General features: G+C 38.9%; 1 protein-coding gene across 2 annotated transcripts; it reads left to right on the top strand.

Moving 5' to 3' along the window:
- The first annotated feature begins 6,607 nt into the window (after positions 1–6,607).
- On the top strand, positions 6,608–24,689 carry LOC114464348 (ras-related protein Rap-1b). Of its 2 annotated transcripts, none has more exons than XM_028448428.1 (9): positions 6,608–6,655; positions 7,011–7,119; positions 16,448–16,531; positions 18,053–18,121; positions 18,622–18,678; positions 18,838–18,978; positions 20,771–20,914; positions 21,166–21,258; positions 21,355–24,689. In XM_028448428.1, exons 1-8 carry the CDS (start codon positions 6,612–6,614, stop codon positions 21,250–21,252), a joined length of 735 nt encoding a protein of 244 aa, XP_028304229.1. In that variant the 5' UTR covers positions 6,608–6,611; the 3' UTR covers positions 21,253–21,258; positions 21,355–24,689. The 2 variants fall into 2 exon arrangements, with proteins under 2 accessions (XP_028304229.1, XP_028304228.1); XM_028448427.1 differs by having other exon boundaries at positions 16,445–16,531.

The raw sequence follows: 24,689 nt of genomic DNA, 5'->3' as shown, positions 1-24,689 counted from the left end.
ACATCCCATTGTTTTCTATTGGAGTGAAACTTTCATCCTGATTTATAGATCATTTAGCAGCTTTTTCACTAAAAATAACAACTTGTGCTATTTTGGTTGCTCTTCTTTACTCTAATAATTAGAAACAAAGCTAATGTCCCCCCTGCAGGAGTGATCAATAATTTATTAAACAAAGCAGCTCCTGAAATATTCCCAACATGCATCTTTTATTTACATAGTTTCACTCCACTTGGTCTATCTGAACTGACCTCAATAGTTAGTGCTTCTAAACCAACAACCTGTCTTTTAGATCCAATCCCAACTCCACTATTTAAATATGTTCTTCCACTAATCAGCACTAATATGATGAAGTGGATTAACACATAGTAACAGGTTATGAACCACAGGCATTTAAAACCACTGTAATCTGGTTCCAACAGAGATTGTTAAAAGTTGTTTCTTCACACTGTCACTAAACACTTGTTCATGTGGATCTTGTTGGGTTTTCTCTTTCTAATTAATATTATTATTATTATTATTATACATCAATTTTATATAGCGCTTTTCTGGGTACTTTACAATGAAGGGAGCAGTGTTGGGGGTCGGTGCCTTGCTCAAGGGCACCTCGGCAGTGCTTGAGAAGTGCCCTGGCACCACTCAAGCTATCAGAACAACTTCCATTATGAATTTTATATTTTGATAAGCTGAGATGCTTTTGTTGTAAATTACACTATACAAATAAAGTTGAATTGAATTGAATTAAATAATCAGGAAAACTTAAAGATGTCGATGTAAACCTCTGTTGTTTACAGAAAGACGATAAAAACAGTTGTGACCTGAAAAATAATCTGTGACCACAGGGGGCGACAGTTCCACCTCTGAGGGTTGGTAGTAGACAGTGGCCACGGTTACATGATGGTTTTTAATTTGGAATTAGTTTTTCCCAATTAAATAATTCTGAATTAAAGTGTTCTGTTTCGAGTTTACATTGTAATAATAATTCAGAATAGAGGTTTACATGGAAAACCGGCTTATTCGGCTTTATTTAATTCTGCTTTAGGTCTGGGGGTTGGGAAGGCTCTGATTGGACAGGGGGACAACGTGACGGGAAAAACACACGACAAACCTTTTATTGTCGGCTATAACACAGACGACCACATGAGAACTGTTTTCACATTTATTTTGATTGTAGTTTTAAAGCAACAGCTCAACAATCACACACTTGGTCCACGGAATGGAAGAGATAGGAGCTCATCACCAGTAAATAAATCCCAGTAAAAACAATAGTAAATAGTCTCGGCTCTAGTTCGGGCGGCCATCTTGGATTATGTCGTCTCCAGCGCATCATCGCGTCAAGTTGTGCATGCTCATAACGACCCGAAATAACTTAAAGATGAATTAGTGCTTACAAGATAGAGGAATTATTTAATTCGGGATTAAAATTGAGTGTTTACAAGGTCAGTTTAAAGAGGATTTAACTTTTATTCTGAATTAAAGCTCCCATGTAAACGTGGCCAACGTATCGAAGAAGAATAGCTCTCTTAAGGGACTTTTACTCTCCCTTAAACAGTGCGCTGACACGCTCTGGTGGCTGAAGTTGGCGAGTAAATCACGGCCTGTTGAAGGACTCCCGTCCAAAAGGACATTTACCCTTTTGTGTTTAGTTTGTGACTGACTGAAAAATACACACATAGAGCGCTCCGCCTCATTGGCCGCACCCTCAACTTTTAATGAAAAAAAGCATCTTATATGCTGGAAAATACAGTAGTACCATTTTAATATGGTGGATAATACTGTATTTTGTTAGACACAGATCTGTAATAAGTACATTTAGAAGGTTTTAAGTCACATTTGTATAAAACAGTGGAGGATCTCTTTAATGTGAGGATGTGTCCGTCGTCCTGTTTGTTTACATGGACAGAAGCTGCGGCTGCTGCGTGTCGTCCTTCAGTAAAGTTTAGGTGTCTTAATTTTGGTCTGCTTTCTTGTGTCGTCAGTGACGGGGCCTCTCAGAGCAGACGAAGAGCCACGTGCTGCTCCTGAGCCTCAGCTTTTTTACATGTCGGAGGATGAGGATCTGCTGCACAAAGTGTTCCATGATGATTCAGATACAAACAGAGCAGACTGTAATTCTCCGTATTATCATTATTCCTCAGGTCGTCCTGCATGCTTCGCTCTGTCCTTTTATGGAGGCGTCGGACGGCGAGGTCGCAGCCAGGAATGTGTCGTAACCCGAGCTCCAGCGCAGGTGGGAATAATATAGGATGGAGATTTGACTATTTTCACACCTCAACTTTAAGGATAAACCTCCAACTAAGAACGTTTATCACAGAAAGAGAAATGAGACGGATTTATTTATTCTGAGAAAGCAGCAGGAAGCATTAAAGAGTTAATAATCAGCAAACATCTGAAAACACAAGTTTAACTAATCATCACTTCATAAATCAGACACAAAAACAGATTTAAATGTAACTTGTTGTACCTATAGACACCAGCAGGCGGCAGCAAACAGAAAATAAAAAGAATTTATTAACTTATCTCGGAAAATGAAATAAAATCCTCTTCTGCAGAATTTCATCACATTTATTCAGTATTTATTCATTTTTTTATTGTTAGTGGGTTTTTTTTGTATTGTGGTGAAAGTAACAGATTACAAGTACTCACGTTACTGTAATTAAGATGCTTTTATGAGTACTTTTTTTGTATATTTCCAAATCAGTAATTTTACTTTAGAAGTAAAGTAATTTATTACATTTCTACATCCAACCATTACTGAGTATATTTATTATTTTTTGTTTTTAAATGATCAACAGAGTGAAACTACAAAAAATTAAATGTCAAAAAATTAAAGGTCAGATTAAATGACGTTTAATCTGACCAATCAGATTAAACGTAACGCATCACATCGTAGCCGACCAATCAGATTAAACGTAATGTATCACATCATAACCGACCAATCAGATTAAACGTAATGTATAACATCATAACCGACCAATCAGATTAAACGTAACGCATCACATCGTAGCCGACCAATCAGATTAAACGTAATGTATCACATCATAACCGACCAATCAGATTAAACATAATGTATCACATCATAACCGACCAATCAGATTAAACATAATGTATCACATCATAACCGACCAATCAGATTAAACGTAATGTATCATATCATAACCGACCAATCAGATTAAACGTAATGTATCACATCATAACCGACCAATCAGATTAACGTAATGTATCACATCATAACCGACCAATCAGATTAAACGTAATGTATCACATCATAACCGACCAATCAGATTAAACGTAATGTATCACATCATAACCGACCAATCAGATGTATCACATCATAACCGACCAATCAGATTAACGTAATGTATCACATCATAACCGACCAATCAGATTAAACATAATGTATCACATCATAACCGACCAATCAGATGTATCACATCATAACCGACCAATCAGATTAACGTAATGTATCACATCATAACCGACCAATCAGATTAAACGTAATGTATCACATCATAACCGACCAATCAGATTAAACGTAATGTATCACATCATAACCGACCAATCAGATTAACGTAATGTATCACATCATAACCGACCAATCAGATTAAACGTAATGTATCACATCATAACCGACCAATCAGATTAAACGTAATGTATCACATCATAACCGACCAATCAGATGTATCACATCATAACCGACCAATCAGATTAACGTAATGTATCACATCATAACCGACCAATCAGATTAAACGTAATGTATCACATCATAACCGACCAATCAGATTAAACGTAACACATGGCACCAAAACAGCGTTGAATGGAGGTTCTTTTCTCAGTTTTAGAGTTCACAGTTCCTGATCAATGGTTCATGGCTCAACTCGTCTAGAACATTCTGATGGTCTATCCTTCTGTTCTATTCTGTTTGTCCTTCTGTTCACTAACAACAACCAGTGGAACCAGATGTTCTCCACCTCTGAACCTGGTTCTAATGGAGATTAATTCCTATAAAAAAGAGGGAGTTTTTTCTTCCCACTGTCACTAAATGTTTGTTCATGTGGATCTTGTTGAGTTCTTTCTTTCTATGAACTTTATTTTGTTAAGTGCTTTGAGATAACTTGCATGATATAAATAAAGTTGAATTTAATTGAATTTAATAAATATAGCTATACTTAGAGTCTGGGAATTTTTGGTGTTATTTTATTTAATAAAGATTTGTACATTTTGACAAACTTTTTATTTTCTACAGATGCCTTTGTTGAAAATAAATTAATATTGTGTCTCTTCCTTTTTAAGTTTCTACATGAGATGTTTACTGTATGTGAGGGACCCGTACCAAGATTTATTACCAACAATAACTGTGGGGGGTGAAAGTAACTATAGTAACTTTTACTTTGAGTATTATTTAATTGAGCTGCTTTTTACTTGTACTGGAGTATTTTATGACTGACTTGTACCTGAGTAGAAATGTCAGAACTCTTTAGTTGTGTTGTTTTTTCTGATCATTTTTGTCTCTGAGGAGTTTTTGTCTGTTTTTTTTTTAATGGGAAAATGTGACATTTTTATTGTTTTTAATCTTTTATTATTGATTTCTTTTTTTTTTAATTGATTTTAGTTTCCTAGGAGAGTTTCTAATTAATTGAAAATATAACTGTAATTTACCACCATTAATTGTATTTTGTGAATTCATAAAGAACAAACTTGAATCACAGAAACTGTGTTTATATCTGAAAATGATATGTTTATAATTGCTGAGAGAGTAGGTGGAGCTGTATTACTGTACCACATTGACCTTTCCTATGTGATGGAGTTCCTGACATGAGCTGGCAAACATAACACATACTAAAAGAAATGAACAAAGCAACAGTAAAATGTTTAAATTCAACACAATAATCCACAAATAAAATAAAAAGACATTTGACACCAAATTTAAAGATAATCTGTGTTTAATCTAAACAGATTAAACATCTGGTGAATTAAAAAAAACATGAAATTTAAATCATATCTGATCAGATATGATGATCTCTGCTGCCCCCAACAGGAGAGAAACAATAAGGGCGTTTAAAAACACATTATTAATCATTATAATTTGCAATTTTAGACTGAATTTGCCTTTTTTTCACATTGTGTATTGTAATATATGTAATATTTCCCGCTCAAACAGGATTAATACATTTTTTAAACTCACTTTTAAATGCTGACAGTGTCCCATGTGACCACTAGATATGTTTTATTGTACAATGTCTTTTTTATACCATTGTTTTCCCTTTTTTATTACGCTGTTTATTTATCTGTTGCAGCTGAAACACTGCAAATTTCTTCTTTGTGGGAATTATAAAATCTATCTTATGTTTTATCTTTTCTTATGTAGAGTCTGAGAGTAGAACAGTTCAAACTAATATCCATCCGTTTTCTGACACTTTTGCTCCTTTTCAGGTCAGCTGGTGCTGATCTCCGTCTCTCATTGGGCGGGTGTACACCCTGAACCGGGCTCCAGTCCATCCATCAGGACAACACGATCTAGACTCCAATCAACCTAACACGGTTTTTGGATTATTGGAGGAGGAAAAACCCATGCAAGCGTGAGGAGAACATGCAACCTCCACACGTGTCCAAAGACCTTCTATAATTAAATCAAAGAGTTTATTATGACTTAAATGTTTTTTTCGGAGTTCGTGATAACTGTGAAATGTTGAGTTGTGTTAACTTCACCAAACAAAGGAGGAGCTGTAATGTTTGTGTTAAGAGACTAAAAAACAGAAAAGCAGAAGCGCGGTGACGCTTATCGCAGTGTCTCCATGGCAACAGGCGTGAAGAGCACCCACAGATCATTGACATGCTGATGACTCCTCTTTGAAGTTTGGCAAATGTATTCAGAGTGTTGGTTTCATCATTGCTACCGGAAACACACAAAAATACAGTTAAAAGGAACCACACTACCTCAAACACAAGTTTATTTGAAGTAACTCGATTCACACGGGACAAACTTTCTCACAAACGTCTGATAAATGAAATTGTAAAAATAAAAGTACAAAAAATAAATATTAATACTCACAAACACAGAGTCCTTAAAATGTATTAGCAATCTCCTATTCTTTGGAAACTCTAATATTATACATGTTGTGTTGCCCTGAAAAGTAACAGCATAAAATGACACGCAAACTGAGAGAAAAACTACTAAATAATACCAAAAATACACAAAATAAGAGAAAAATGTATTAAATAATAACTAAAACACAACAATGCATAACCTGTGTTTTTATTTAAAACTTTGTAAAAGCACTTTGAGCTGTATTTTATTGTATAAAAAGCGCTTTTTATAAAAAAAAAAGATTGATTGATTGAAATTGACAACACAAACACAAAATGAGAGAAAAATGTTATTTTCATGTAGAAATATAGTAATGTAAAAAACATTTTAATGGATAAACATAAACTATTGAAAATAATTAAAAACACGTGGGATAAATATGTGATGAAAAGTGAAAAATCTAACTGATTAAAAAAGAAAGACTAATCTTGTGCGTGTGCAGGAAGCAGCAAAAATATAAAATATTTGATCTGTGACGTATTTAAAGCAAAGCCGGATGTAGATTTAGAGGGCCTTCAAAATAAAAATGGTACTCTCGCCAGCTCTGCAGTGTGAGCCGATACATCATAGGTGAGACCAATACAAACTCACTTTAAAGGGGAGGTATGATGAAAAAAAGTCACTGTATGATGGTTTTGATATACATTCATTTAGCCTCATTCAGAGGGACAAGGTTGAATAAGTTATGTTTGTTGTAATTATTCACCCTGAAATCCTGTGTTCGTTGGAGTTACTTAAACACTATTTTTAAGACGGACTTTTTGACGTTTGAAACACTTCTAACTCGAACAACAGTTGTATTTATTAGATGTTTGACTACAGTGTTGTCTTCACGGAGGTATGAGCCGTTTGTATGTTCTGAAATCGGTTGAGTTTCATTTTTTGTGAATTGTTCTTTAGAGGTAAACCTGAGTTTATTCTGAAGGGTCGCACCGGATGTGTCTCTGTTGGTCACGCCCAGCTTTACGTCAGAGGGAGCGGCTCTGGTCGAGCGACGTTCACGGACCGTGGGAGAGAGAGCGAAACCAGTGACTGTGAGTAGCGCTTCTTTTCCTTCTTTTCACACATTTTCTGCTCTTTTCTTTTCTTCGCTCGGCTCGGACATTCAGACTAACCCGGGACAGGGTGGGTGACACCGGGTGGAGGGAGGAGAGCCGAGCCGAGCTGGGCTGGGTTTGCGGAAGCGGTGGACGGACGAACTGTGTTGTGACAGACACGCCGGGTTTCTGTTAACAACACCCCCGTTAGACCCCTCCGGACCCCCGGTGTCCGTGTCTGCTCCTGCTCGCCGTTTGTGTCAGAAGCTCCAGAGGAAGCGGGGCCTGGTGGCAGAGTTAGACGGGCGACCAGGCTCCCCGGGCGGCCACACCGCTGCCGAAGTCTCGGTGTTTTCCTGGAGAAACTCAAACAGTGAGCGTGTATGGGGAGTTTGGAGAGGCATGTCGGGCTGTGCTCTGCACACTAAGCTGGGTCGACCTTATGAAGCTGTGCTGCCTCCTACAAACCGGCCCCACCTAGTCTGTTTGCAGTCCAGGACCCATTTCTTGTTCCCATTGCTGACCTCAGCAGATCATGGTGATAAAGGATCGTTAGTTTTCTCTAAACACGTGAAAAGCTTTGATTTCAAACCTGAACCCTGGTTTAAAGTCTTCGGGCTGTGAAGTTTTCAGCTTCGGGTTTTGAACCTTCATGTTTTTACTGCTAACAAACCAGAAGTGCAGGCCTCCGCTCAGCAGGGGGCGATGTAGGGAACAGTGTACGATTCATGGAAGACAACTGTGTCAAACTTAAGGCCCGGGGGCCAAATCCGGTCCTTCAGAGGGTCATTAATGTGTAAATTACCAAATAATTTAGTTATAAATTGTTGTTGAAAGAACTCAAAATGTTTCCACAATCCTGCAATTTTTTTATTTATTTATTTTTTTTACAAATTATTCTTCAAAATCTCCCCAAATTAAATAGAATTTGTTAAAAAAAAAATCAAAGGACATTTAAGTATTTGTCACTTTTTGCCTAGATATTGTTGATGTCCTCCATACTTTGTCTAATTTATAACTGGAAGTGTAAACTTGGGAACGTTAATCTTGAAATTGTTCATTTCAAACCTGCGGCCCACTTGTGATCGAACTGGTCCGTACATGGCCCTTTAACTAAAATGAGTTGGACAACCCTAATTTAAGATGTTCTCAACCTGTTGGACCCTAACTTTATTTAGCGTGTCCCAGGCTTTTGCCTTGGCAGAAAAATTAAATATCTTGTGCTTTTATTTTGAAAAATATTTTGTATTGTAGGAGAGTGTGATCTTTTCACTCTTGTAACAGTTCAGGGCGATACATTAATGTTAATTTTTGTCAAAGCTATCCTACAACTCTGAGTAGACTGAAAAATATTATTATTATGGGGATGATCCTAGTAATGTTCTTTAGTTCAGTGGTTCTCAACCTTTAAAGGCCACAGCCTCCAAAATAAAGGTCCCAAAGAGTGGTCGAGAACAGTCATGTGGAGACAGGACCATCTATAAGGGGCAATAAAGGGGAGATAATTTTGGGGTCCATCCATAAAGTCAGAAAAATGAATCTGTATGAACCACATTTATTTATTCATCTGAATAATATCCACTGTTATCCAGGAATGTTTCTTATTATTATAGTCATCTTAAAGATTTTAATCACAAATAAAATGTGTTCAAACCATATACTGTAAAAAGAATGGACAGGACAATCTCCCGGTGGAGTGAAGCTTTTATTTTTAGAGCTCCCCCTGCAGACTGGCTGCAGTATAGGTCATGAACTCCGCCTCCTCAATGATTACTAGGGATGTAACGATTAATCGTAAGGCAGTTAAAAATCGATTCATAGGTATCACGATTCACATCGATACTGTGAAAATTGAATCGCAGTACTTTTTTTAACGAACGGAGGGCGGCGGGCGGAATCTGCTAATACTTTTTTTCTGGCCGCCTTCTACTCTTAAACATGTTCATAAATGATTCCTTACCCCTTTAGCACCGAAAAAATATCTGTAATATTACGTGAATATCTGTAAAAGTCCCGTTTTTCTATTAGCTCTGTCTGCTAGCATAGCATCTCTTCTTCACTGCAAGATATCTGCATGGCAACCGACCACTGGGTTACCAGCGCCCTCTGCTGGTCCAAACAAATATCTCGTGTAAATACAGTGAAATGACTTTTTTTGTTTTGGTTTTTTTAAGTCCAATTGTTAAGGCACAAAATACATTTTCAGTTGCACTTTTAAAAAGAAAATGAACTATTATGCAGTTTTGCATTGTTTACTATAGAACCAGAATTTAAATTAATAGGCTTCTTCTTCATTTGTATTATTCCTTTATTTATTTCATTCAAGATTTATTTTTAGCAAAATTGCATTGTTTTAAATAGTTTATCAAGGGATTCTTTTGACAATGAAAAATAAAAGGAAAACAGTATAGTTTTTTTCCCCCCCAAAAAAATAAAGGAATATTTTTCAGTCATCATTTTTCTACAGTTCATTTTGTAAAATAAATTGTGAGAGAATCGTATCGTGAATCGTATCGGGAGTTGAGTGAATCGTTACATCCCTAATGATAACAGATGGGATGTGGGTCAAACTGTAAAGTTAAAATACTCGTCACATCATTTTTTTCCGAACCTAAACTCTGCTGTGATCATTAGTTATTATCACCCTACATTGTGTTCAAGTGCTCATTTTTCTGTAAAATTTATTTTAAACAAGTTATTTGAGTTTGAAAAATGGGATTTTATATCACATATGATGATGATTGACAGCCGTGGATCTTGCGTAGCTCTCTTTGTGAATAGCAGTTACGTCGTGAAGGAAAGCAGAGACTATTAGTGTAAATATATAATGGTTTTGTACTAACCTCTATGATATGAACAAGACGTTGGTAGAATTTCCAGCAGGAAAGATACTTATGTTCTTGGCGTAGCTGGGCTGCGTAAGTCATCAGGGCAGTACACTAAATGGGTGGGGTGTGTTACCAGGGCTCCTCCCACCAGACCCTACTGCGCAGACTTTGGCTCCAAATGATGTTAAATTTTCAAGATGGAAACGCCCCTAAGTACTGTATTTTGGCTTCAGGAACGTTGAGTGGGAACATCTACAGTGCACGCCCACTGGTTCAAAGTGACCAAAATGGTGAAAAGGTGGTGAAATGGGATTTTAAAAACCACAGAAATTGGTTAAAAGTCGTAAATTAGAGTGGACAAAAACAGACAGAAAAAGTGGTAAAAAAGGGTTCAAAGTGTCATTTGCCAAAAAAAAAAAAAATGGTGAAAAGAGGTTAAAAGTGACAATAACATATGTGACATTAGGTGGAAAGGGTTTATAACTGCTGAAAATGTCTGGAAAGTGGAAAAAATGTGCAGAAATGTGATGAAGAAGTGTCAGAAATGGGAGTAATGTAGCAAAAATACATTAAAAAGAGCGAAAATATGGCAACAAAAAGTTATGAAAATAGGTTAAAATATGGAAAGTTTGATGGAGTTGCAGAAAATGATAAAAAATAAGCAAAAATGGGTTCAAATTGTTCAGAAAATATTCCTATTTTCTTGAAGGCATCTGGCAACCCCAGTCCAAGTGTCTCGTGACCCCAAAGTTGAGAACCCCCGCTTTAGGGAGCAGTAATTCTGTTGGACTGTGATTGAAATATTTATTTATTACATGATGTTCAACAATGTTATTTATAGAGCCTCTGCTCCACTTTGTGCCAGAAAGGAAATGAAGTCACTAATTATTATTATTTACCTGTTGCTGTCTCAGTTCATCTGGTCATTGTTATAAATGGTGACACTCAGTGTTTCCAGTAAAATGAACACATTAAAACACTCCAGATGAACCTTTGCATTCAGTTACACGTTCTACTTAGAATCAGTCGGTCACCAGATGACACGATGACGAGTCGAGCTGTAACACCAACTGCTACAAGCACTCAGTGTGTCATAAGATGATCACTAGATAACACGATGACCAGTCTGAGCCTAACAGCAGCTGCTCCGAGTTCTCAGGATGAGGTTTTAATGACCGTGTGCATCAGATCACCCCATTCACTCAGCGCACACACACACAGGATGCTGATTGGTCGAGGGGCGGGACAATAACAAGTTGAAGAGAGTTGCATGTTCTCCTGAGCTCTTTCTGCTGCCTCAGTTTGTGAACTGAACTCGTCTGGACTCGTTTCTCCTTCTGAACTAAACTCACGCCTCAGGGCGCCACTGATGCCTTCACAGACCGTGGGACAAACCAATGTGTCCTTATTGACCTTTACCTGTGAGGTCACGGTCCTCACTCGTCCGTCAAGCAGAGAACATCCTGCATCCAATGGGTCATTAACATCTTCTTTGTTTATTGTTTATACATTAATTATGATGTAAACATGATGAGTTCAGGTATAGATTTAAACCTGGGAGCACCCACTGGTGGTTAGAGCAGGTATTACAGGAGAATATAGACGTTTGTTTAATACGTGCATTTTTTTAATTTTATTTAGTTAAGGGCTTATTACCAGGGGACTTGGCTTTATTATTTTATTCTGTTCATGTTCTCAGGAGCACCAATAACTAATGTAAATCCATGAATCTGAATTAAGGAAAACTGAATTAATGCGAGATTTCCCATGTCCGTCAGTTTTTGCGCCAATTGTTAGTCATTTAACGACCAGTTTTACAGCAAAAAAATCATAGAAATGTTTGATATTGTCTCAAAATATGCAGCGTTGTTTTAAAATTTCCGCTTAATTAAAAAAAAAAAACGATAATAAAAACCATATTGACATTTTTATTTCAGGAAGTGGATTTTGTAAACGTTTGTTTTTTGCAATCACGGACAATCAGAGTTTTTAACACATGACCTGTGCAGAGACAGATGGAAACATTCACACGTTGGTCACAAGGCCACTGGAGCGCACCTGATTGGCCGTTGTTGCATTTATAACTTTGTTATGGAAGTTAAAAACAAAACAAAAAATAGTAATACTACTAATAATGAGATAATATTAAAATATGATTTTTTATTTTATATTACTATTTCTATTTTTTTATCTATTTTTTATCATAATTATAACTATAATTATGAGAAAAAATAGTAATAGTAGAATAATAAAAATTTACTTAGTATCTCATAATTATATATACTAATAGGATAGCATTATTTTTAAAATGTTACTATTCCTAGTTTTTTCTGATATGAGATACTAAATCATAACTATGAGATACAAATAGGTTCTATTTCATAATATTTTGTGAGATCTCTCACTATTGGATGCAACCTCTGTCTGCATTCCTTAGAAGCATTATTTCAATCTGCCAATAATGATTGGCCGGTGAAGCACGTCATTCCTCTAGGGACCCTCCCACTTCCTATATTCAAGCACCTCTTCTCCTTTCAGCTATCTCGCGTTAATTTTTCCAGTTTAACTGTCGACAGGCGGATTCTCTTTATTCCAGTCAACAAACGCTGGCAGAAATTGCGCCTGCTTTAGACCACAACAGGTCGAGTAGTAGGAAAGAAAACACAGCTCTTACCTTGCTTTGCTTGGTGAGTGCTGCCCGGAGCAGTCAGCTCCGGCTGACTGCTCCTTCCAACGCTGCTGCCTCAGCACACGTTGGTCCCCAGCGGCTCTCTCACGCCGGTGTTAGCCCCGCTGCACGTGCTGCAAGGCCGGTGTGAACTGCCCTCAGCACACCTCGCTGTCATCTCGGTCCCACTGCCCCAGCACCTTCGGGCCTGTGCGTACGTCGGTCCCCCCTCTGGGCTCTCATGAAAGTGTGCAACCCGGCTCCAGCTCTAGATTCCACAGTATTTGAGCTTCGGACGCAAGCAAACCAGCTGCCGTCTCGAAAGCCAACGCTGTCCTCAGTGTCTGACACGTACCAGAACACGTTGACCTGCATCCCTGCTAGCATCTATGCAAGCTGCCTCGTGGTAGCGCAAGCTAGGCCACCTGCTTATCCTAACTATGTCACGTGGTGATGGAAGCTAAGGCTCCGCTCACTGAGATGCTCTGGGGCTCGCCTTTGTCCATGTGGGGGAAAAATCTCCAATAAGGACAGGCACAAGGTATGCTCCAACTGCCTGGGTTTGGAACATGCCCGAATGGCGGTCGAAACTCCGGGCTCATGTCAGCGCTGCATTGTGTTTAACGCACAAAGCCTCCACAGGAGACTGGCATGTCAGATGAACCTCTACGAGCAGAACCCCTTCCTCCCTCCTCACAGCGCCCCTGCTGAGGTAGGTGAAGAAGAGGCTGTGCTGATGGACACTGCGGCTGCTCAGGCTTCCAGCTGGGTTTCCCAGCTGGACCTGGCGACTACCTCCCCACTACACGAGGATGTCATCATTATAGACTGTGGAGAGTTTGATGAAGACTCCTCTGACCCTCTCGGTTCGAGTGTGGCGAATGAACCATACATCACCCCGCTTGTGATGAGCTTCCTACCACCTTTGTAGCCTCTCAGGAGGAAATGGAGGGTTCCATGCCTGTCTCCCATCTTCCCAGCCTGGACACAGTGGACGTGTGTAAACGTCCTGTGGCTCGGCTGGCCATTCCGTGGCCCGTCCTTGTGACTGAAACTACCAGGTCCCACTGCGAAGGGAACAAATCCTTCCTGTCTTTCTTGAGTTGCTTGTTGAAGTAGTGCGTCCCTGGAAGGACCGTCCGTTCACAGGGAAAACCCCGGTGTCAGGTGCTTCAGTCCTCGACTGTGAGGCAATGGAGAGCCTTGGACTGCTTTGAATACCGCCAGTGGAGTCCCTCGTTCCGGCTCACTTTCTCTCACGACAGCCTGCGGTGTCCCCTCGGAGGCCTGTGTTGCTGTTCAGAACAAACTGATTGTAGATAGGACATATGCGGCTGCTGCTCCCTCGGTCAGGGCGCTGTCCTCTCTCTTCTCACTGCCTACCAGGCTGAACTTTGTGAAGATTTCTCTCTGTCTCAGGACCCTGCAACAATGAAGGAAAATCTACGCTGGTTCCACCGTGGGATCTGGCGTTGGTTCTGGCGGGCCTTAAATGTCCTCCGTTCGAACCACTGCAGGAGGCAGGCCTGAAGTTCGCCTCTGTTAAGGCTGTCTTGTGACTGGCTCTGGCATCAGCCAAGAAGGTCAGTGACATCCATGCGCTCTCGGTCCACCCGTCGTGTGCTCAGCTCTTTCCAGGTGATGCGAGGATCATTCTGAGACCCACATTTGTGCCGAAGGTTGTGGGCTCATGTTCTCCCATTGACCTTTTGACCATTTCTGCCTCACAGGGTGAGCAGTGGCCGAATGTGTTATGTCCAGTTCGTGCAATCCGCACTTATATGGACATGACAAGGAGCCTCAGGAGGAGCGATCCGCTGTTTGTCTCCCACAAGGGGAAGCCTGTTCCTAAGCAACGCCTGTCTCACTGGGTGGTGGAGGCTATTGCTTTGGCTAACTTGATTCAGGGTCTGCAGCCACCTGTTGGTCTGCGTGCACACTCAACTCGGGGTCTTGCCAAACCCTGGGCTTTGTTCAATGGAGTGTCTGTTCAGGACATCTGCGTGGCGGTGAGTTGGACCTTGCCCATCATGTTGGCACGAGCGGTTTTACTGTCTTGATGTGATCAGACTTCTGCCCTGGGGTCTGGTACCGCTCGATAAGCATGTCTGCAACACAGGAGTTTCCATATCCCATAGTGAGACATCTCATGAAATATTATAAAATAGAACTTTAAGGTATGTATATAATCCTGGTTCTATGAGTAATATGAGTGAGATGTCTCACCAGACTACCCTTCTTGCTCAAACAAGGAGAGGAGGTGCTTTTTTTGAATGGTGCCCGTCTGTCATTGTCCTCCTTTTGTAGGAGGTGGGAGGGTCCCTAGTGGACTGACGTACCTCACTGATCAGGATTGGCAGATTGAAATAATGCTTCTGAGGAATACAGACAGATGTTGCATCCTGTACATCTCACTCATATTACTCATAGAACCGCAGTTATATACATAACCTAAAGATTTTTATTTATTATTTTACTATTCCCAGTTTTCCCCCTCATAATTATGAGATATTAACTCAAAACTATGAGATAGTATCTCAAAATTATGACTCAGTATATCATAAATAATAATAAATAATAAGAGGATCGTATTTTTTTTATTTTTATCAGATTTTTTTATTAATTTTCAAACAACAACAAAATTACACACAACATAAACATACACATACACAAGTCCAGGGCAACAAGAACACTACATGATGAAACACACAATCTGCACTCAAACAAAAACTAAACTTAAAGAAGGGAAGACTTAAGTTCTTTAATTGCACTGTCCCACATATTGGTAGTGCCCACCCTAGCACCATGCATCCGCGCCGTGGAGAGCTCCAGGTAAGCAATGTCAATAAATGTCATGACCCACTGTTGACGAGACAGCAAGTGAGGGGGCTTCCACCTTGTGGCGACCATCTTTTTGGCAGCCGTAAGTCCCGCCAAAAGGACTCTTTGTTTTGCCATGTTCAGTCCAAGCCGAGAAAAGTCATTCAGAAGAAGGACCAGGGGAGAGCTGGGAACCAGGCACGATAAGAGGAGAGACAAATTACCAGCCACCATGTCCCAAAACCGAGCAACCCCTGGGCACTCCCAAACCATGTGGAAGTAGGTCCCCACCACGCCATCATGGCACAAAGTGCAGGTGGGATCCGGCTTATACTTCATGGAAAATAGTCTACGTGGTGTCAAGTGCGTCCTATGTAAAAAGTTCAGATGTATCTGTTGGTGATCTGGATTTTTCGAGGAACAGAGTACAGTGTCCCACACAGTGTGCCAGTCAAAGTCCACAGGAAAGTTTGAAATATCTGACCTCCATCTCGGCTCTAAAAGCAATGGTACATAAGTCTGTCCCAAAAAGTGAGAGAACATTTTAGAAATGACACCTTTTGATCCACATGTACCATCTACAAACGTTTACAAGGGATGTGGCTGTGAAGGGGACTGCCAAGGTACTCCGTATGTTTTCATGGCGGTTCTTAATTGTAAATAAAAGAAAAAAGATGATTGCTGTAAATTAAACTGGATGCAAAGGTCCTCAAATGAATGAAGGCCCCTGCCACTAAACACATCTCCAAGGGAAATAGGATCGTATTTTTATGAATTATTTTCACTATTCTTAATTTTTTCTCTCTAGGATTTTTAAAAAATATTTTTACGATTCCTAGTTTTTTGTAGTTTTTTTTTACTGGTAGAAATAGGCGTTCATAATTCTTTGATGCTGAATTTTAATTTTTTAAAAAGTCAGTACTAAAAGTTTAGATTTTAATCAGACGACACAGACTTAACTCTCTCTCTTTCCCTCTCTCTGTGTGTGTCGGTGTCTCTCGCCCAGCAGACAGACAGAGACAGACAGACGGTCAGAATGCGTGAATACAAGCTGGTGGTTTTAGGATCAGGAGGCGTGGGAAAGTCTGCTCTGGTAAGTCTCCACATCCTCACTGTCCAGATACACACATTCTACCAAAATAATTTCATCTTTTTTTTCTGTAAATAAATAAAATCTGCACTCATGCATAATACTTTATTATTAGTACGGAAAATAATAATTAAATATGAATCCATGAACTAAACTAAGCCACTTGTACTATTTTATTTGTTGTTTTTGTGTATTTTGTAATATAATATTATTTAGTGCAGCATTCACACGTAACATGAAAACGAAGTGCATTAGTTATACTTATCACAAAAGAATTCAATATTCTAATTTTATTGAATAAAATAAACAGAACTAATTACAATAAATATTATTATTATTATTTATACATTCATCAAGACTAAAACAAATCTAATTAATCACAATTAGATGCAGTATTATAAAGAATGAATACAATATATAAAAATAATAATAAATGAATAAATAAAGATTACAGTATATATATTATATATACCAGGGGTCACCAACGCGGTGCCCGCGGGCACCAGGTCGCCCGTAAGGACCAGATGAGTCGCCCGCTGGCCTGTTCTAAAAATAGCTCAAATAGCAGCACTTACCAGTGAGCTTTTATATATATAGATTTATTTATTTAGCTATTCTTGTTTAAATCACACTTACATGTAACTTAGAAATGACAATACATATATATAAACACTTAAAATGTAAAGTGTTTTTTGTGTTTAATACATACTTGCCAACCCTCCCAATTTTCTCCTGATTTCTGCCCGACATTGTCCGGGCGGACCATCCTTCACTGAGCGTCGTTTCCAGCCGGACAATAATAACGATTACACCACATAAGAAGAGGAAGAAGACTCTTCTTCCTCTTCTTATGCGGTGTAATTATATTATTGTAATAATAATATTGTTGTAATAATAATAACGATTACACCGCATAAGAAGAGGTGTAATCGTTATTATTGTCCGGCCGGAAACGACGCTCAGTGAAGGATGTTCCGCCCGGACAATGTCAGTGAGGAAATCGGGAGAAAATCAAATCCAACCATGTGTAGGGAAGTGTTTCTGTTATGGTTATAGCCGTTGTTGTAGCTATGTTTAATTTTCCTTTTGTTGATTATTTTTATTTCAAGCATACATTGCATAGATTGATGGATAATTTATGCAATGTATGCCTTTTTTGTTTAATTTTATGTTATTTATTTTATTTATTCTACTACTACCACCATTTACCATTTGGTGGAATTTGTTCTTTACTTTAAGCAAATACCCCCCCCCCCCGCTCTCTTTTGAAAATCTCACCAAATTATTATTTAAGTGTGTATCAAACTGGTAGCCCTTCACATTAATCAGTGCCCAAGAAGTAGCTCTTGGTTTCAAAAAGGTTGGTGACCCCTGATATATACTATAGTAAATAAAATATTTAAAAAAATAGTTGAATAAATTCATCACAATTATAATTATTTGTAAATGAAATTATATATACTGCATAATAAATAACATGTTGTGATTTATGTTAAATAATTCTATGATGTGCTCTGTGTGCAGACGGTTCAGTTCGTTCAGGGCATCTTTGTGGAGAAATACGACCCCACGATAGAAGACTCCTACAGGAAGGTGAGACCACGCCCTAACATAGACATACAGCCATAGATCCTTGTCTAGAGACATAGACATACACACACAGATCCTTTGTTATAGACATACACACATAGATCCTTTATTAGAGACATAGACATACAGACATAGATCCTTTATTAGAGACATAGACATACACACATAGATCCTTTGTTAGAGACATAGACATACACACATAGATCCTTGTTAGAGACATAGACATACACACATAGATCCTTTGTTAGAGACATAGACATACACACATAGATCCTATGGTAGAGACATAGACATACACACATAGATCCTTTGTAAAGACATAGACATACACGCATAGATCCTTTATTAGAGACATAGACATACGCACATAGATCCTTTGGTAGAGACATAGACATACACACATAGATCCTTTGTTAGAGACAAAGACATACAGCCATAGATCAGACTGTTCTGTGTTTGACTCTGTGGGACGTTTGAGTGACTGCTACTTTGTGTGTGTGCAGCAAGTGGAGGTGGACGGGCAGCAGTGTATGCTGGAGATCCTGGACACAGCAGGAACAGTAAGATCAGCACCGGCTGCTCCTTGGGAGCCCGCGGTCATCTGACCTCTGACCCCTGAGTGTCTGTGTGTGTGTCTGTGTGTGTCTGTGTGTGTGTGTGTGTGTGTGTGTGTGTGTGTGTGTGTGTGTGTGTGTGTGTGTGTGTGTGTGTGTGTGTAGGAGCAGTTCACGGCCATGAGAGACCTGTACATGAAGAACGGTCAGGGCTTTGCTCTGGTTTATTCCATCACTGCTCAGTCTACTTTCAACGACCTCCAGGACCTGAGAGAACAGATCCTCAGAGTGAAGGACACGGAGGACGTACGACACACACACACACGCACTATGGGGGGTGGATCACTTCTAAATTCACACACACCAGTCTAACACACGTGTACGTGTCTAACTTTCACTAAACTTACCTAATGTCAGTAGTTATGTGTAGACACAGGTGTGAGTGAAGCTATAGTGATCAGGTGACCTTCACTATGTAGCACCGTCTACGTGACATGTAAACACTTAGAAATAAATATTAGGTGTGTACATGTGTGTAAGTGTGTGTGTGTGTGTGTGTGTGTGTGTGTGTGTTGTATTCTGTCCAATCACAGCAATGATCTGACTCAGAGCGTAACACTACAGTCACTACCACTCTATGGACGGGTGTAGTGACACAGACTGTAACCAGACTAAATGGTGGTCTGTTATACACACACACACACTTACTGACTTACACACATGTACACACCTAATATTTATTTGTAAGTGTTTACATGTCACGTAGACGGTGCTACATAGTGAAGGTCACCTGATCACTATAGCTTCACTCACACCACACCTGTGTCTACGTGTGACTGATATATTTATGTTGTTAGGTGTATATTCAGGTGTGGCGTATGTGTGTATACGTTTTAATGTGTATGTACATTAAAGTGTAGGACAAAAACAGGACTTGTATACATTAATGTATATGAATGACCACCAGCAGTCGACCATAATAAAAGACTAGTTAGGTATTTTTTCCGCGTTTCAATAAAATTATACATAAACATAGATTTATCAGAAACTCTGGATATCAGCTTTAATTATTATGCGATATTATCTCAGAATTCTGAGATAGCATTTAAAAATTATGACTTACTTATGACAGTATCTCATAATTGTAAAATACTATCTTATAATCATGACTTATGAGATGCCAAGTCATAATTAATAGTATCTCATAATAAGAAATCCATAATTATGAGATATCTCATAATAATTATGTGAGATAGGGTATCTCATAATTATGACATAGCATCTCATAACAAGTAAGTCATGATTTTTGTGTCAATCACTCCTGCAGTGTATTACATCTATAGAGGAATGATGTGTTTACACTATTAAAGTTGTTATAAATCACTCAATTCTCAAACAATTTTCACGAGCTTTGTTTGTAGCAAACGTCAGACATGATAGATATAGATAGATAGATATAAATAAATAGAACAAAAGGAACCTAGAAAACGTTCAGATGTGCTCAGGTTGTTATTAACAACATAGTTTAGGCTATACATTGCATTCGACAATTATTCTTATTATTATATAATTATACAACTACTGTATTATTGTTATAGCTATTCTTATAATTATCATTATTTTCTCATATTATTGCATTTGTTAATTGTTATTAATACTTTGTATCATAGTTAGTGGTATTATCATTGTATTATTATTATTAATAAATATTGTTTATTATTATTATAATATTATTACTATTATATCATCATCATTAATTATTGTAGCCAAAGAACTGAAATATTAAAGGTTGTGGGTGTAGAGATTAAGTGTTAAGTGGTAAAACCAGCATTTTAAATATATCATAGCTACATTTGTGACGTTTTTAAAAAAAATTAAACAGTTTAGAAATCGGTTAAAAATTCAACAAATAATTCTACTTAGAGATTGAGAAATACGTCTTTCTGTCATAATGTCTATGCACCGCGGCCTTTACCACCACCGCTGGTCCATGATGGCGGCGCTGTTGACGTGTTCCTCCTCAGTCGATGCGACATCTACGTATATAATGTCTATGGTTTCTACTTCCTGTCTCAGGTGTTTCTACTTCCTGTCTCAGGTGCCGATGATCCTGGTGGGTAATAAGTGTGACCTGGAGGTGGAGCGCGTTGTGGGCAAAGACTCGGGCGTGAATCTCGCCCGTCAGTGGAACTGCTGCGCCTTCCTGGAAACTTCGGCCAAGAGCAAAATCAACGTCAATGAGGTGAGAGTGGGGCTGTTGCCATGGCGACCAGCCTGTTTCCATGTTTAAAGACCGTCTGAAGCAATATCTGACATTTTCTTCTAAACACATTAAATAGGTCATAAATATATATTTTTTACACTTTTTATATTTTTTTCAAATTTGGCTCAGTGGTCAGTGACACACGTTTCTGTGGTGTGACAAACTCATAACACACGTTTATTTCTGTTTTACACGGACTTTAACGTCTGTGTTTCCTGTGTTTGCTGCAGATCTTCTACGACCTCGTTCGGCAGATCAATCGGAAGAGTCCGGCTCCTGGAAAAACCCGTAAAAAGTCCACCTGTCAGCTGCTCTAATGTCGGGTATCTATCGCTCGCTCGCCACAGGTTTTTATTTTTTCCCACGTACGAAACAATTGTTTTTTATCTTCTTGGGTTTGTTTGTTTCTGGTTGTTCAGTTTTCTGCTACCTGGACCGACCGACCAATCACAGGACCTCTTCCAGCTTGCCACGCCCTCTTTAAAGCAACCTGCGCAGTCATCGCCATCGGCCTTCACTGACCTTCGTTACCGTGACGACCGCCTCTAACATTCCTTTCCCCCTCACTGTGTAAGGGAGACTGTTGCCTTGGAAACGTTCCAACCAAACATCACATGAATACGATGATGATGATGATGATGAGGGGAACAGCAGGGCGGCCCAGGATTCAAACTACAGCTCCCATGATGCTCTCTGATTGAGCCGATGTTTGCCGGGGCGAGGCTGCTTCCTGCTTTTCACTCTTTCTGCTTTCTTTACTTTTAACTCATTTTTCAGCCGCAAAGAGCCGTTCTACCACTGACTGACTGTCTGTGTGTGTGCGTGTGTGCGTGTGTGTGTGTGCGCGCGTGTGCGTGTGTGTGCATGCATGTGCATACACGTGTACGTACGCGCACGCACGTGTGTGTGGCTCTGGTTAAACCTGTGGATCTTTTCAGTGATTGTTTTTCACTGATTCTGTGTAAAAGGAATATAGACGTCATTTTGATTTAATGGGTGGGAGGGGTGGAGTTTTAGGGTGGGAGGGGCTACAGAAGGTCATGGATTTCCGCTCAGTGTGTTGGTAGCACTATGCTAGCTCAATGCTAGCTCATGGATTGGAGAAAATGTTTCCACGCGTTGAAAAACTACTAAACAAATGTGTTTTGGTTGCTTTTGATCATAAAATATTACGTCCTCAAATGCAAATGTTCTGCTAGCTGATTCAATGCTAGCTAGCTAACGGCTACATTGCATTTTCTATGTTTACCAACACCTTGAGCTGAACCCTGACCCCCGGCCTCGGGTGAACAAGTTGCCTTCAGACAGCAGACTCACACTGGGCTGTGTGTGTGTGTTAATGTGCGTTAGTGTGTGTATGGAAATGAGCTGAAATGTTTTGGTCGGTTTCTGCATTTAATAACTTTTATTTTCTGGTAAACTGATATCATTAACACGTGTGAGCGTTAACACAGATTTATTATCGTCTAAAAAAGGAAAAATCCTCGTATTTCAATTTCTAAGAGGCCTGACTCAGAGGCCACGCCCCTTTTAATGTATTTGGGGCGTGTCTGTGAATCAGAAGCCAGTTTAAAGATATTTGAGCGTTGTTTTTTTGGCTAACCTCGCGTGCACGGCTGCTGTCGGTGTTAGCGGCCGTGCGTTAGCGTCATGTAGCATGTTGGTGTATCTGTCAGTCACTTGGCCCTACCTCCAGGGGGCGCTGCCATTGTTTGCATGTTGAGCAGAAGCTTTTCTGAAAGGTCGAAGGTCACTCTGCTGCTGCCACAGGAGTTTTATTTCAGCAGCTATTAGTGCTCATTACTGCCCCCTGTGGTAGGAGGAGCTAACTGCAAATAATTTAACTTCTTCCAGGCACGACCGTAGGGGGCAGCGATGAGACGTCTGCAAACTACAGAAACCAAAATAATGATGACAAAAGTATTTTTTAGCCCCTATTAGACGTTATGTCAGTGTTTTTCAACCTTGGGGGTTGCCTGAAATTTAAATTGGGTCACCTGGAATGTGTTAATTATCATACACGGAGTTTGTGGAGGGGGGAAAGAATTTTCATTACAGTTTTCCAAAATTCTTTCTGAAAAATACAATTCCTAATATAATGTACATAATATACAACTATTTTAAATGCCATTAAACACAGTGAATTAATATGAATTCATTTGTTTTAAGTTTTTTGTGAAATGGTACCAAACTTTTGAGACTTTAGGTTGGTTCTTCTGTTGACCAATTCTTCTTCACAATGTAAATGGTACTGCAGCAAAAATGAGGCAGAAAAACTTTATCATGAATTTACAACATTAAACGACGCGTCAACGCAAATTTTTGTCGTCACCATTATCAATTATGTTACTAATAATTTTTGCATTATTGTATATGTTACATTGTGGTTGGCGCCAATCCCGAAACAGTCCATGTATTTAATTCTGTTTCCCCCCCCCCCCCCCCCCCCCCTCGAAAGAATCTCAAACTCCACCTATGTAAATACTGATTAAATTAAAATTCTATTAAGTTTTAATTATTCCTTTTCAGATTAAAAAACAAAACAATCTTAAACAATTGTATTCTAAACTTTTGTCAGAATCTATAAATAAATCTAGTTCAAATAAAATACAGTATAAAGTAAATAAAGAAAAAAACATATAGTATAGAAATGTCTGACCCGCTAGAAATGTGTGATATAAAAATAGGGTCACGATCCAAAAAAGGTTGGGAACCACTGTATTATGTCTAAAGTATCTATGGACGTAATTATTAGATATTAACAGTATTTTTTTGTGTGATTAAAGTCATTTTGTGGCAGCAATCGAACGTTTCCGACCTTCAACGCGGCGGCTGCGGTAGCTTTTGTCATTTAGTGCGATGTGATTTTATTTTGTTTATCTCCTCTCGGTTCTATAAATGAATATTTTAGGTTTTATTGTGAAGGTCGTGTGTGATGAATAGCGCTTCTAAGGTCATTATCGTGTGTTTTGAGGTTTTTAACAGTTTTAACATTCATTTGATGGGTATTGTTTGCTTTTTTAAACATAACTTTAATGATTGTAAACTTTGCTGGTTCACCAAAACCTAACAGGCTCACTCATCATTCTGTTTGTTTTTTTTTTCTTAACTTTAAATTCTGCCTCAACTTTAGCAACAAAATGAGTTTAGTGTAAATGCGTTAATTTACAGATGTGCACTGGTTACATTAGGACTAATCTGCTCTCTTTAGTTTTTGTGAAGGCTTGATCATGTACTTGAGGTGTTTTAATGTAAACGTGTGAAACTAATATTAGACTTCATCGTAAACCAGGCATGTTTGTTGTCAAACTTGCAGATTTTTTTGGCTAAACTTTGAATTTTTTTTAACTTCCTCAGAAAATGTTTTATTCATTTAATCTGTAAGAAACCAGTGATTATTGTTTATTGTGTCTTGAACTCCTGGAAAAGCTTTTAAAACACAAAGGAAACAACAATCAGTATCTCACACAAACCCTTTAGTTTAGTTTAGTTTAGTTTGAGCCTGACGAGGAGAGTACAAGTGACAAAACGCCATCGCAGCTGAACGAGGAAAGTGTTTTGTGCTTTTCCTTTGTGTCCGTACGCAGTGATGACCAATGAAAGGTACAGGAAACCACTGGGACTATGTGGTGTTCCACTGGTTTCCTCAGCAGCAGCAGGAAGAGGAGGATGAGGGCGAGCGGCTGAAGCCAAATGTAAAGTCAAAACTAAAAAGCCTTAAATGAATAAAAGTGGTGCAATTTTGTAACAGAAA

The sequence above is a fragment of the Gouania willdenowi genome, chromosome 6 (genome assembly GCF_900634775.1).
Source record: "Gouania willdenowi chromosome 6, fGouWil2.1, whole genome shotgun sequence".
In the NCBI taxonomy this organism is placed as follows: Eukaryota; Metazoa; Chordata; class Actinopteri; order Blenniiformes; family Gobiesocidae; genus Gouania; species Gouania willdenowi.
The sequence above is the reverse complement of the archived record's forward strand: the minus strand, read 5'-3'. Positions and strand labels throughout refer to the sequence as shown.

Excerpts from the sequence above, each read along its gene's own strand:
- LOC114464348 (XM_028448427.1), top strand. The coding sequence starts at position 6,612 with ATGGTACTCTCGCCAGCTCTGCAGTGTGAGCCGATACATCATAG. Across the intron at positions 7,120-16,444 it reads AGAGAGCGAAACCAGTGACT|CAGACAGACAGAGACAGACA; the intron begins GTGAGTAGCGCT and ends TCTCTCGCCCAG. Across the intron at positions 18,679-18,837 it reads TCCTGGACACAGCAGGAACA|GAGCAGTTCACGGCCATGAG; the intron begins GTAAGATCAGCA and ends GTGTGTGTGTAG.